Below are 14,197 nucleotides of genomic sequence, written 5' to 3' on the forward strand. Positions count from 1 at the left end.
TTAGTATGGTAGACTTGTTAAATGAGGTTGGTAAGTGGCATTGGAATGGACGTGATTGGTGAATGCGCGGTCTAGATCCGGAATTGGGTTTGGGGGGAGGGGGTTATGTTCCGATGCATCCGGGTGTCTTGTTGATCAGAGTAGTGTGGATGTTATGAAGGGGGGGAGTAGATAAGGGTTTCTGTATTGTGTATATTTATTTAATTGTAATTTGGTGTATATCGTGATGTTTCTTATATGTTTAAATAGTATAATTTGCAAGTCTGTAAGTACTGTTATAAATTATAATAAGATAAATGAAGACGAAAGAGACCTGTACAGCATGTGATAAACTTACTATACAATCTGAGAAAGCGTATTGAAACTGCCCCGTCACAGCCCATATGCAGCAAATTCCTCCCGATGGTTGGATTGGCCACTGCCATGCACAAGAATGCTCCTTGACATTTTTTCTCCGAAAGTACTAAGCAATGACAGCTGGCATGCATTCTTGACTATCCTAAAACAACACTATAATCAACACTTTTATACCCCTAGCTACACAAAGTACAGCACATCTACCTATCTATTTTCTGCTCTCCCTCTTCCTCACCACCTCCTCCGTAGCCTTCTTCACCCCTTCGCCTAACCCCGGATCCACCTTTGAAAACAGCTCTACATTCATCAGCACCATCACCTAAAACAAACCAAAGAAATCAAGGGATAAACTCACCATACACCCTCCCTCTCAACTTATCACTCCAAACCTGTCCCAAATGCACCGCCACATTCCCAAAGAACCGTTCCTGATGGCCCTCCTCCTTTCCGATCACCTTCCACAGCCCCCTCGCTTGCACGAAATCATCCTCATACAGCCCATACTGAAAGTTACTCACCTGGCCCACCCACTTCTCATGCTCTGTGAGGGTGCTAACAGCCTGCGGTGCTTGTCCTTTCACATCTTGGTAGAATTTAATGGGCTTCAGAGATGACCCGACGTAGTTGGGATCAGCGCCGTAGTTGTCGGAGAAATTCATTTGTCCGTCGCGCTGGTAGGGACAGTACACTTGGGTTTTGGCCGCGTTGGTGGGAAGTTGTTGGTAGTTGGTGCCGACGCGGTAGCGTGCTGCGTCGGGGTAGGAGAACATGCGCGCTTGGAGCACTATACCATATATATTAGTTTTGGACTGGACTGAGGAGCAGATCGTGTAGGCTTACTAGGATCGGCGGATGGAGCAACACCAGGAACCATATTCGATGGAGAGAAGGCGGCTTGTTCAATGTCGGTGAAGTAGTTCCGGGGCTGATCAACCACCATTACCATCAGCATGGACCTATCTGTAACCTGGTAAATAGTGGAGATGACATACATTCCGACTCAACTTCATCGTCCCAATCTGCCGCAGCGGAAAATCACTATGCGGCCACACCTTGGTCATATCGAAAATATTCCATCGGTAGTTTTCAGCCTGCTCCGGGGACATAACCTGCACGTAAACATTCCAGGTCGGATAGTCTTTCCGCTCGATGGCCTCAAAGAGATCCTGGATGAGAAAGTCGGGATTTTCTCCGGCCATGCGGACAGACTCTTCTTTGGTAAGGTTCTTGATGCCTTGGGTGGTCTTGATATGGAATTTGACGTATTTGAAGGAGCCATCCTGATGCAGAGTCAATGAGTAACCATATATCTGTGAAACAGGGGTAATACCTTGAGGGTGAATTTGTAGGTATGTCCACTGTAGGCATTTATATGTCTCAACGACGCAGGGGTGCCTCGATCACTGAAGAGATGGAGAAGCTGGTGGAAGCCTTCTGGGTTTCCGGCGTGGAAGCTAGCCAGTCAGTAGATAGTCACTCCTATGTAGCAGTAAACGTACTCCCAAAACTATCAATGACAAGTTAGCACCTGACCCAACACGACGACTCATAGAAGAAGAAAAAAATACCATATTCGGGTCCGGCAAATGAGACTGCGGATTCCGCTTATGAGACCGATTCAGCGACGGGAACTTGAGCGGATCTCGAATGAAAAAGACGGGCTATAACCAACACATTAGCTTATTATACCCTCACTTTCACATCTTCCCATGGAGGAAAGGTATTACCGTATTATTGAACACCCAATCCAAATTCCCCTCATCCGTATAAAGCTTCATCGCCCAGCCATGCACATCACGCAGGGTATCGGCTGATCCAGCCTCCGGACCAACGGTCGAGACGCGCAGGAGTAACTCGGTGGTTTTGCCGATTTCGCTGAGGAAGCTGGCGGAGGTGATGTCGGAGCAGTCGTGGGTGCAGGTGAATTCGCCGTAAGCGCTGTGCTGTTAGTAGGGTTGCTGTTGTTGTTGGGGAGATAGAGGGGGAGGAAATGTACCCGGCTGCTTTGGCGTGGACTACGCTGTTGAACAAGCTATCAGTACATGTAATGATGGTGATGGAGGTAGTGAAATTACCGCTCTGGGATCCGCTCGCGAGCAAAGTGAGAGAGAGTCTCAATGAGCTGGGTATCCTGCATTAGAAGCAGGCCGCCATTGCCGCTGCGCAACTGCACCGAACTGGCGTTGCTGGCGTAGGGGCAGCCTGGATTATTAGTATCTTTTTACTATATGTAAATTTATAAGGACATACCTTCGGCGAGGGTATAGTAGCGTTGATCCATAATCCTAGTAAAAGCAATTGATGACAGAACCGACAAGTTGCAATTATCCACTACAAAACACTTAATTTTCCCTCCAAGGAATCATGTTTATACTTATACCCTGACCCCCAAAAAGTCAATTACATCACAGCACACTACACTACCCAATGCTTATCAAACCTTACCACCACCATCATCAAATAAGACACACTCTTTACTCATCCAAATAAATTGCAACCGTTAAACCGTAGAAAACTGCTCACTTCACCACAACCCTAACCCCCATGCCCCCCCTAACCTCTCCACCTTTCACAACCACCCCCAAAACCCCCCACCAGCCCTTCCTGACCCCCCGAAACGCCTCCCTCAACCCAGGTCTCACTCGATCCAATCCCGGTCCAGGCTCTCTCACACTCGTAATTACCACCACTGCCCCATCATCCTGATTCCCAAAGTGTATCTCCGTACCAGGGGGTAGATTCCCCAACTCGATGCCCTCCGTCGTCACGTTTTCGCCGATCCCACCCGGAGTGAGGGGCTTGGTGCCCTTGAAGGAGGTGGAGGAGATGTGACGGAGGGATTCGATGGGGAGGAGGTGGATTTGGCGGAGGTTGCTGGCTGTAGTGCTGCCGGTGGTGTGCTGGGTGGTTTTGCCTGCGTGGCAGTCGCCGCTGACGCCGTGGTTGGGGAGGAGAGTTATTGATGGTACTGGGGTTTTGGAGATGGTGTGGGTGGGGGATTTGGAGACGGAGAGGACGCGGGGGAGGGTGGTTGTTCCTGTTAGGGTTGTTGTGGATGTAGTAGTGGTGGTTGTAGACATTGTGGTGTGGATGGGATGGTTTGTATACAGAGTGGATTGTTTGTTATGATTAGTGTAGAATGGATGGTTAGGAGTTTGATGAAGTGGGATATAGTCTGGGGTGATACTAATAGAATGATGGTGGGGTTACCCCTCCTGCCAGCTCAGCGACAGGGATCATCATCATCAGATGATTAGTCTCTGCTTGACGGAAGCTTAACTGGTTAGTACTGTGTTGATATGGTTGGTTCTTTCTCGGGTAGGTCGATCTCGACTACTTAGAAATAGTATTTAGCTTGCCTAAAGTTCACAATATTCACAATGTGCACAATATTTCCATATAGAACGGCACTTCAATAGGTCTACCCCGCCAAATCCCGATCCCATCTCCCTCGGATACAATCCTCCAAATCCACCTCCCTCACCAACAACCCATCATCATCCAACGTTACTCCTCCCCTCGAACCCGCCAGAATCTCTCCAAACGGACCCACTATCCACGCTGCCCCTCCACACCCACTTTCTCCCGACGGCCCTTCCCTTCCACTACCACTACCACTACCACTACCACCAACATGAACATGTCTCTGCTCCACTCTCCCCGGACTCATTTCCCCATCCACATTCACACCCATATCGGCGTCTGATTGTCCTGGCCACACAATCTCATGCGGTCCCTCCGCCGTCACAGACCTCCGTGGTCCCATAGCAGCAGCTGCACCACCACCATCGGCATGCCGAACCTCCGGCCAGACAATCTCATGTGGCCCTTCAGCTGTAATAGACAGGGACCGTTTCTTCGCGCCTGGTGAGAACTGCCAGCTGGGAATCCGGGTAGGAGAGGCAAGTTGATGTTGATGCGCAGGCTGAGAAGTAGTGTAACTTCCTAGAACGAATACTCTTCCTTCGACAGCTACCGTGCGCAGTAAACTCTCCCATAAGCCAGTTTCATCGCCACCATCGCTGTCACCGCCATCGAGATAGGAGACACCGCCGAGGGAGATGTAGACTTGAATACCAGCTGTATAGAGTTCCTGCCGAATAAGCGGATGGTAATTCTCCTCGCATAAGCCGACCCCTATCTTCACCTCGAGCCCACTTTTGCAATTGATAGTGATCGGAGATGTATGCGGTTGTCCGGAAGAGAGGTATGTCTTTGCTGCGCCGGTCTATATCATCACCACCAAATTATTAGCATACCCGTCCATCATCATACAGAAAGATAAGAGGTACAAACCAGCGCAAAACACCTCCTCTTCTCCACCAACCCATCCGCAGGATGGATATACACCACAGTATGATACAGATTCCCACACGCGCGCTCCAGTAACCCCACGATCAGGAACAGTTTGGTTTCCTGAGCGAGATGCTCCAGGATCTCTCTAGCTTTGGATTTCTTCTCGGCGTGGCATTCGGGATTACTTCCCGGGTCGGATAGGTCGTGAGCGCAATTGAATAGCTTCAGATATTGATCCCTTGGACTCTTATTTCTTGCTGTTGCTGCAGCTGGTGTCGCGTAAGACGGGATGACGAGGAGATGAGCGCCCTTGGACGATGCGGAGTGCGCGAGCTGGGTGATTTGGGATGGGGAGGTGGATGTTATGGTTGGGTGGGCGATGGCGAGGGTGAGTTTTCTGGGGGACATAGTAACTAATCCGATTATACTAGATAATGATTATGACTATTATGAGAAGGATCAGGATGATCATGATGATGTTGTTTGAGTGGTGGGGGTGAGATGACGAGGTTGGAGTGCGGAGAAGTTACAAAGTTAGACCCATGGTTACATGTGACGTAGTGCACTCTTTGTTTTGGCATCAAACGGCCCCTGACAACACGTCATTTGGATATGAAGCTTTCTCAGTGACTGCTGGATTGATACCATATACTAATTACTCGACCGCTACAGATGACAAGGGTGTAGGAATAAATCAATCTTCCGGTATTGCGTACATACATTGATTCAATGTCTTATAATACATAAGCTCAACGCTAGACGCAAGAAATAGCTGCAATGCAAGCCCATGCGCCTCGCTATGACTCCAATTTTAATACCCAAACAACCCGTTCCATCACAACTTAAGCAAAGCGTATAAACAGGAAAAGATCAGTTAAACGTTCATCCCCTTTGCGGTCGCAGCCTGCTGCAACACCCGCGGCCACCGAGAGATCATTTCCACATCGTCCAGCGCGCCCTTGCCCTGGTTGCGCACGTATTGCGCACTAGGGTCCACTCGCGGCTCGTAGTCCCAGATCGATGGAGTGCCCTGGATCAGGGCTGAGTACACGAGGCGTCGGCGGCGCTGCGACCGCAACACGTCGTCGCGGATCTTCTCCAGATCCCACCGCGCGTGCACCTCCTCGGTAAAGTACGCCAGCAGCTTGGCCGGCTCACGGCTCTCCGGGAGGGCATACGCCGACTTGCCCGGGCTAGGGGTGCGCGGGGGTGTGGGGAATGGGAACGACGCACGCTGCATCGGTGAACCCCGAGGCGAATCGCCTGGCGTGGGCAGCGGCGCAGGGTTCAACTGTGTGACAGGCACGGGCTTGGGAGCCTCAAACGACGGCTTCTCCGTCAGCCCCGCCACCAAGTTGACCCGCTCTTGTGGGTCGGCCTCCAAGTCGAACAACATGGGTGGGTCAATCAACGAGTACACGAACTTGTAGCGCCCGCGCCGGATCATCACCGTTGGCGACTGTGTACCTTCTGCCATGTACTCACCCAGCACCGTGTTGGTCTTGACGCCGTCCTCGCCGGTCAGGTAGGGCATCAGCGACACGCCGTCCAGCGGCAGCTCGCGCACCAGCGGTGCCCCCACCATCTCTGCGAACGTCGGCAGCAGGTCCATGGTCGAGACGTTCTCCTTGACCCGCTTGGGTGCGAATCGCTTGGGCGCGTTCACAATGAACGGCACACGCGACGAGTTCTCGTACCAGACCATCTTGTACCAGAGACCGCGCTCACCTAGCATGTCGCCGTGGTCGCCAGTGAACACGATGATGGTGTCGTCGCGGACTCCGCAGTCATCAAGCACCTTGAGCAGCTTGCCCACGTTGGTGTCGACGTACGTGCAGGCAGCGTAGTAAGCGCGGCGGGCCGCCTTGATACGCTCCTCGGGCATCTCCTTGCCCCAGAGGTCAATGCACTTGAGCACACGCTGCGAGTGCGGATCCTGCTGGTCCTGCGGGATAGCCGCCTGCTTAGGCAGCGGGATGTCGACGTCCTCATACAGATCCCAGAATTCCTTAGTCATGGCATAAGGGTCGTGGGGATGAGTCATGGACACGGTCAGACAGAACGGCTGGTCGTTGCGCTGACGCACATGATCATAGAGGTACTGGGTCGACTTGTAGATGACCTCCTCATCAAAGTCCAGCTGGTTAGTGCGCACCACGGGACCCGCCTCCATGACGGAAGACATGTTGTGGTACCAGTCGGGACGGATTTCCTATTTCGGTCAGCATTTCGCCATTCCCCAAGCCGGATGGCGGGGTGAATAAACTTACCGGCTCATCCCAATTCACTGACCAGCCGTAATCGCCAGGATAGATGTCGCTGGTCAGGCGCTGCTCGTATCCGTGCAGCTGATCCGGACCGCAAAAGTGCATTTTACCGGCCAAAGCGGTATGATAGCCTTCACGGCGCAGATAGTGAGCGTAGGTGGGGGTGTCTGCAGGCAGATCGGAAGCGTTGTCGTAGGCACCGATCTTGGAGGGCAATTGACCGGTCACCATGACGAAGCGCGAGGGCGCGCAGAGCGGCGAGTTGCAGTAGGCGGAGTCAAAAACGACACCTTCCTGCGCCAACTTGTTCAAGTTGGGGGTCTTGATGGGGGAATCCTTGTCGTGGAAGGCCAACAAGGGGGCCGCCATCTGGTCGGCCATGATGTAGAGGATGTTAGGCTTCTTCTCAGCCATGATGATGATGGAGGACACTCTCTGTCCGGGGAGTGATGCACTGAATCAGGATAGAAGTGAAGTCAAAAGGGGGAGACGCGTGACGTCGACACCAAGGAAGACAATGATGTCGGAAAGTGTGACGGGAAGGTTTAAAAAGGAAGGAAATGACGGAGGAGTATGTGAGAGAGAGGAGTGTCAATAGAGAAAAGGGAGCGGACGACAAAGAGAGACAACCGGGCCAGAGAAGGATATAAGTAAGTCAGGCGGAGCGAAGGACTGGTGGAGACGGAAGACAGTAGACGAGCAAAAAATTGACCAACCAACCAAAGCATCCATGGATGGGCAATGAAAACCGGGAGGGAAAAGGGCGACAGCCGCGCTACCGGGGCGTGTCGCACCAGATCTCCATGTCACCGCAACAATGGAACCATCAGCGGGGACGATGGTGTGATTGCGGAAGGTTCCATGGTTGGTGACGCAGGGAGGGTGATCTCACAGCCACGGGAGGAGGATCTTCAGGAGAGCCGAATAGAAGAAATGATTAATTAATTGTATCTGGGGGTGTTGGTTGTTGTGTATGTATCTATCTGTATCTATCTCCTGGAACAGATACATAACAAAGTCCCGAAAAATGTGACTTTCTTATTTTGAAAGTCTTGGCTAAGTTTGCTGCATGGTATCTTTTCTACGACTAGACTAGTCTACTATGGTAGTTCCGTTAGCATTATCTTTCTGCTGCTTTCTGCTGCTGCCCCCGGCATATTTTCAAAGAACCAGAGTGGAGATCGGCAGAACCGCCTGATAACCGCCCGGGGCTCCCCAATCACAGGCCAGAAAAGGGGCCACCGCCAATCCCTCTGATAGGCAACGGATTCCTCGAGGCGTTGCCACGCGAGCCAATCGCGGTGGCGCGGTTCTCCGATGGCGACACTAGTAAAACTGGTACTTTAGTCTAATCAATGGTCTTTTATCTTAGCCGAGTATATACCTGTTACTATTCATCTACCACCCTCTCCACATTCCTTGAATCTCCCTCCTGCCTGTTTTGTCTGAAGATAGACAATCCGCTGACACCGCTGCTTCGCTTCATTTTTCGAAATAAACCATCTTCCCTTCCCCGGTCTGCTAGCCGAGCATCCCGCTGCACACTAGTCCTTTTTCAATCACCCACTCTTGGCCCCTTGGCAATAGGTTTATTGCTGATTGGTCGCGCTGTTTCCACCCCCGGCCGGATCCGACAGGGGTCTGAGACTGCTGACTAACGGGGACATGCGTCAGCAGCGTCGCCACAATGTTTGATTGGGTGTGGGATTGAGCACGCGATACATTGGGGTGATTTCCAAAGAACAGGCGAGGTTTCACTACAGCCAGCCCAGCCCCGACATGCGATCTGTCCTCATACTAATGTAAACTGTTTTATGTACTGATTGATACCAGATACAAACATCCCCGATACAGTACATGTCATACAGCAAGGCAATCTGACTTTATCCCATCCCCAGATTATACGACCACTTCTACTGAATGGTTTCCTGTGCAAGTCTACCTCACCTTCAGTGATAGACTATTTCCTAATAAGTAGAATCTCATTACTAAGACAAGTAACTTCCACGGAGTCTTTCTCCAGCAATCCAACCACCAACCACAATTCAATCCTTCCCCTTGCCACTTACCCAACCCGATTCCAGAATTCTTCGCCGGAACCATTCATTATTCCCAGATGGTTTGGACAACGACGGGAAAGAAACCAGGCTGGGAAAAGTCACCTACAATAGCAAAAGGAATAAAAAGAAGGGAAGGGAAGGGGAACAAAAAAAAGAAAAAGAAATCACCTGCCCATAATTCCCCCGATCCACGGATCCTCACTTCTTTCCCACCTTTACCAAGGCTTGAAAGAACCACAAATGTACAAGGACACATACTAAATACTAGTAGACTTTGTGAATAGAGCCAGAAATTCTAATTCAATGTCCCATGACTACCTACCAGTATACTTCATCCCACACAACAGTTGGAAGTAAATCCAATCAATCAATTAATCAGTCACACAGAACAAGTCAAGCCAGCCCTTACACAACGCCAACCCCCGTGTCCTACCCACATCACATCATAATTTACATCCCACATACAACCAACATACACACAAATAACAATAACAAACAAGTAAAGATACATGGAATAGATAGAAACAGATAGATAGATAGATAGATAACTTAAACTTCGGACATGCCGTCGGAACGAGCATACCTACTAGTGTCCATGTAACTATCTATCCGTCACATCACCAAATATTCCGGGACGATAGCATCATCGGCCCTCCCGCCCCCCCCCCCGGTCCATTCCGCGTGGAAAATCCTAACAAAGTTACGTATACAATCTAGAAGATGATCATCCCACCGGTCGTCACCATTCTAGAACACACTACTTTGGAGGTTTAGTAACTAAATGAAACTATCTATTTTTAAGCAATTCACTTACGTTAGACTAAAATACTAGCTGCGTGATCATAAACTGCCGCTAAGGGATAGTTATTCCATTTCAGGTATAAATATTAAACTTAGCTAGTAGTTAAGAATCATAGTATGGGATACTATTAGTATTACCATATACTAACTAATTGTACTAATAGGACTAAGCTTCCCCGCATTTCGGGGGGTCCATGGGTCGAATGATCACTTCTAACTAACCAACTAAATAACTACGTACTAAGATTCATGTAGAATCTTATTTCGAGATGATCATTAGCATAGTAGTAAGTAAGTAGTGAATACCTGACTTCTGCCTAAAATTTGAATCTCGCTGGATGATGGATGATGTATGCATGTACCACAACATCCCACGCAGTGAGGTCAATCAGGAAAGTATTAAGATTTTCCATTGAGGGGGGGTGGTAGAAGAGTAAGTTGCATGTATCGAACCGATCTCAATCCACTGCTGGTACAGTTTTCCACTCTTGCTGTTTGCTGCGCTTGTTGCACATAAGTTGGAATTGGAATTCCACCTGCTTGGCTTGGCGTGCACATCCGCCCATGTTGGTGGTCTTGGTGGTTCTCAAAGATGGGGAGGTGTCTTACTGCCACAACCTGCTAGGCTTTCCTCCACACCAGCCAGTTTCCGCTTAGGCCATACCCTGCTGTTTATCTTAGAAGGTAGAGCATGCTCACAATACAAGGTAAAGCCGTATTCTAGTGCAGGTAGAATCTTTACTGTTTATCGCTTTAGGTTGCTGGCGCCTGAGGCAGTAGGTTAATACCTCTATGTCAAGAAAGTAGTCATGGTTCTGGCTGTACTGAAAGTAAGCCTTATTCTTTAGGAACATGGTATGTCTACTGAGGTAGGGTGTGGCATGAGCAAAGACTGGTGTGGCAGTAGCGTCCCCAAAGATGGGACTGGTCGGGGACCGCTTGGCGAATATTCTCTGGATGCGCGCAGTCATGTGCCCAGCGTCCCTTGCGGAAATGGGCTTGGCGGGTTAAATTTGGGGTTTGGTTTTACTTATCTAATGGTCGGAGAGACTTGGACGGTCTACATTTTGAGGCTGGCTGAGTTTGCCACTTGGATGTCAATGGAAACAAGTCAACGGCTATGATTTCGCTAATGACAGATGTAACTCTTCTTATATATAACAACACAGCAGGGCCACAGGCCACAACTGCCAAAGGCCCGCGACATTCACATATTTTTCCTGTCAAAGAAAGGATGGGATTGCCGGCGGTTGGATATGGCGGACCAATCTCATGTAGGACAGTGCTGGTAGATGACACCACGTGACTAGAATCCGGTCGAGGCGCCATGGATTTGTCTGCTGCGGCCATTGATTTGAGTCGATCAATCAACTTTGACGGAACTGCTTCGGTTAGCATCGGCCTACGTGCAACATGCAACAAAGCATTGACTCACCTGTAGATCCGCCGGATGAACATGTACGCCGTCAGGAATCCAACCGTGCCCGTCAGCAGACCATACACGGCGCACGCCAGGAAGCTGTAGCTGAAGAACAGCAGACTCGATACGAAGCCAGTGATGTGGAGGTGGAAAATGAAGTACCACACGCAGTAGCCAAACACCCAGAATGCGCTGCTGCTACCCGTGAGGAAGCTCTGCCACCACCAGTGGTAATTCTCCGCGCAGAGTTGGCTGTAGGTTGCGATGATTGTTACTTCGCTGACCGTTACCATCAGGATCGACGACACGGCGCTCAAAAAGCCAAACACGTAGTAGTACCCGCTCTTGTCCTGCCACAGGTTCTTGAAGACAAACAGAAGCTCAATGAATAGCACCGCGAATGGACCCAGGCCGGTCAAGAGAGTCCCGCTGATGCTGTGCAAATACCATGGTTGTGGCGGGATTTGACGCGCAATGGAGGTCGTCTTGGTCGGGTGTTCCCAGGGCGCGGTGCGCACGTATCCGTACCAGCTGCCCGCATACACCAACGGCACTTGGATGAGCAGCCAGAGAGCCAGAAGACTCACCAGCGTGCCGAAAGGAATGGCAGTGCTAGAGGCCTGCGCCCACACGAAGAGGTTGAGAATGAAGATGAGGCAGAAAGCGAGTCCAGGGAAGAATAACGCAGTCTGAATTGGTCAGCCAGAGTCCTATCGCACCATATGGACGACTTACTATGAGAGTGTTCTTGCGCCAATATGTACCGCCGAAGGTCTTGTAAAGCCTTCCCGAAAAGTAACCCGAGAAGAGACCAGCGAAGACGAACAGACCCATACCAACGCTGACGAAACCGCCACGGAAACTCGGGTTCAAAACACCCAGGCAGCTGAGTAGCAAAAGTCCCGACACCATAAAGAGCAGCTGCATACCGGAGCCGACAAGGGGTGCAAGCAGTCCACTGTACTGGGGCACACGGAAGACATCACCATGAAGGAGTTTCCATCCGCTCACATCTTCGAGACCCTCGTCATCGGATGAAACATCCGCATCCCGTTCGACATCTGCCCCTTGCTCCAAAAGTCCATCGCCCTTTCTCTCGGGCTTGGCTTTCCGGACCTTGAGTTTTCCATCCTCCATGGCTCCATCTCCACGGCCCTTGATGTCTCCTTGAACCGTGCGACTCCAGATAACATACACGGCAACCCCAAGAACACCAGCGATGGTCAACGAGTTGAGAATAGCAAGCCAATGCGTCGTAGAGCCCTCATCCTGGTTGCTGAAGTACAAGTCCCACCGGTTCCACCAGTCGACTCCATTTTCTTCCTTGAAGTAGACAGAGTAGGTGTAGGGGATCTTCAAGGTGGCACCGTCGTCAATGTCGCCATCCTCCTCGGGAATGTACGATGATCCAGGGTACATTTCGCGCAGCTTGGAAGTATCCGGGGGGATGTACAGCTCCAATCCCTCGTGGGTCTCGTGGACATGTTGGGGGCAGCCGCCCTCCAGATGATCAGCGGCGCGAATGCTCTTCGGGTAGATCTCGAATCCAACAATAACCTTTCCGCCCTCGGGTGCCGACCGCCAGCGGATGACAATGGTAAAGTGGTTGTTGATGTAGTAACGCGGCTTGCCGTCGATGGGCGAAAACTCCTGGAATCCCAGCTTAAAGCCAGTAGCATAATATTTGCGACTACGGTCAACGGTCACAAAGCTTGTCGCTCCAGGCAGATTGTCGGCAATCCATTCCGCTACATAACCTTCGTGGATGAGTTGACGACCCCATTTGACATCCTTGCGCCCGACCTCCTGTGTGCAGAGCGCTTGGCATTCGACGTTTTTGCCCATCTGAAGTTCGAAATCCGAGGTCATGATGCGATCGCCGCGAAGGATCTCTCCCAGATTCAGAGACACGCTTTGTCCAGAACCGAAGGGGGAGCCACCATGCGATCTTCCGCTAGGGGGACAGACGAAAGGCAGATCAAAGTAGGCATACTGGAGTTGTGTGTTGTCGGAGAAGATCTTATTCACAAGGAGGGGAATATGCTCATCGTCATTGTAGCGCTTGACCGAGTAGCCTGGCAGTAGCATTCATGCGTAAGCATCAAGAGTCCTACGGGCATCGTCGCGGCGTAGACCACCTACCAGGAACGTAGAACGCATAGGCATAAGACACAAAGAGAAGCCATAGCGTCCACTGACGGGGACGCCAAAATTGAGACAACGCCATGATCGGATGGCGGAAGAAGGATTCAGCCCACGGTGTCCGAAGCGGTGGGTGATGCTGTTGCGCAATGCACCCACGATCGCGGGCAGCTGATTCGTACGTGGCGGATCCGACAATCCCAGATGCAGATCAATAACTTTCACAACTGACCGCCCGATCTTCTTTCTCAGAGCTCAACTCGTATAGTTTGGGGTATTAAAAGCAGTATGTACGAAATGTAATTGCAGGCCAGAGCTCAAAAGACGAACATATCCGAAAGACTGAAGGAAAGGGACAGGCTAGTTGGCAAACGGGGATGGGTGATGCAGCCCGACGAGCAGGTATTGAACGGAGATCCAGCGGTTCAAGATGCGGGTGGGTGGAGGAAGACAGCAAAAGGACAACTCAGGCCGAGCGAACGAGTGGAAACGGCATTGAATGCCAGATGAAGTGAACTAGACCCGCGAGTACTGAGAGAGGAGGATGGAGGATAGGGAAGAGATGAAACAGGAAGAGAGGGGAAGAAGGAGAAGAAGACGGGGTTCGTTTCTCGATGCTTTGTTTCGGAAGTGAAGAAGAGCACGGAAGCCTCGCCCTCCTCAAGGGGTTTAGCGCCATTCCGCAACCAGTTCCAGGCCGGCCTCCTTTTTCTATTCCCATGGTCAGGACACTTTATGGTAGATGCTAATGAGTTAAAGGTGCCTATCTATCTGCAAGCTACGCTTTACTCAAGGCTTTAAAACTAACCTAAAATTGCGCGAATCTGCCGGAGCTGCACCACCCACGTCACATA

The 14,197-nt window shown here is 50.7% G+C and overlaps 5 protein-coding genes across 5 annotated transcripts; all 5 read right to left on the bottom strand.

Moving 5' to 3' along the window:
* Positions 1-510: 510 nt before the first annotated feature.
* BO85DRAFT_424420 (catalase) lies at positions 511-2,494 on the bottom strand (the record flags this gene model as incomplete). The annotated part of the gene is made up of 10 exons (XM_025658043.1): positions 511-654; positions 713-1,141; positions 1,198-1,282; positions 1,350-1,637; positions 1,688-1,811; positions 1,857-1,864; positions 1,926-2,018; positions 2,085-2,295; positions 2,354-2,377; positions 2,433-2,494. 10 exons carry the CDS (start codon positions 2,492-2,494, stop codon positions 566-568), a joined length of 1,413 nt encoding a protein of 470 aa, XP_025513649.1. The 3' UTR covers positions 511-565.
* Positions 2,495-2,570: 76 nt separating this feature from the next.
* BO85DRAFT_400795 (MOSC domain-containing protein) lies at positions 2,571-3,439 on the bottom strand (the record flags this gene model as incomplete). The annotated part of the gene is made up of 1 exon (XM_025657136.1): positions 2,571-3,439. A coding segment is annotated over one exon (563 nt), but the record flags the coding sequence as incomplete, so codon positions are not given.
* A 225-nt stretch (positions 3,440-3,664) lies between these two features.
* Positions 3,665-5,141, bottom strand: BO85DRAFT_450995 (nitrilase). Its single transcript, XM_025660495.1, has 2 exons — positions 4,654-5,141; positions 3,665-4,585 (listed from the first exon to the last, which is right to left on the bottom strand). Exons 1-2 carry the CDS (start codon positions 5,059-5,061, stop codon positions 3,779-3,781), a joined length of 1,215 nt encoding a protein of 404 aa, XP_025513651.1. The 5' UTR covers positions 5,062-5,141; the 3' UTR covers positions 3,665-3,778.
* Positions 5,142-5,527: 386 nt separating this feature from the next.
* BO85DRAFT_375818 (putative choline sulfatase) lies at positions 5,528-7,334 on the bottom strand (the record flags this gene model as incomplete). The annotated part of the gene is made up of 2 exons (XM_025656190.1): positions 5,528-6,865; positions 6,924-7,334. 2 exons carry the CDS (start codon positions 7,332-7,334, stop codon positions 5,528-5,530), a joined length of 1,749 nt encoding a protein of 582 aa, XP_025513652.1.
* A 1,141-nt stretch (positions 7,335-8,475) lies between these two features.
* Positions 8,476-13,428, bottom strand: BO85DRAFT_375630 (transmembrane 9 family protein; the record flags this gene model as incomplete). The annotated part of the gene is made up of 5 exons (XM_025656181.1): positions 8,476-8,567; positions 8,929-8,933; positions 11,217-11,890; positions 11,937-13,276; positions 13,344-13,428. 5 exons carry the CDS (start codon positions 13,426-13,428, stop codon positions 8,476-8,478), a joined length of 2,196 nt encoding a protein of 731 aa, XP_025513653.1.
* Between the last annotated feature and the right edge of the window lie 769 nt (positions 13,429-14,197).

The sequence above is a fragment of the Aspergillus piperis genome (genome assembly GCF_003184755.1).
Source record: "Aspergillus piperis CBS 112811 unplaced genomic scaffold BO85scaffold_14, whole genome shotgun sequence".
Classification (NCBI taxonomy): Eukaryota; Fungi; Ascomycota; class Eurotiomycetes; order Eurotiales; family Aspergillaceae; genus Aspergillus; species Aspergillus piperis.

Bases quoted from the DNA above. Each gene is read 5' to 3' on its own strand.
- BO85DRAFT_450995 (XM_025660495.1), bottom strand. From the start codon at position 5,061: ATGTCCCCCAGAAAACTCACCCTCGCCATCGCCCACCCAACCATAACA. The intron at 4,586-4,653 runs GTTTGTACCTCT...GTGATGATATAG, and splicing joins AGAGGAGGTGTTTTGCGCTG to ACCGGCGCAGCAAAGACATA.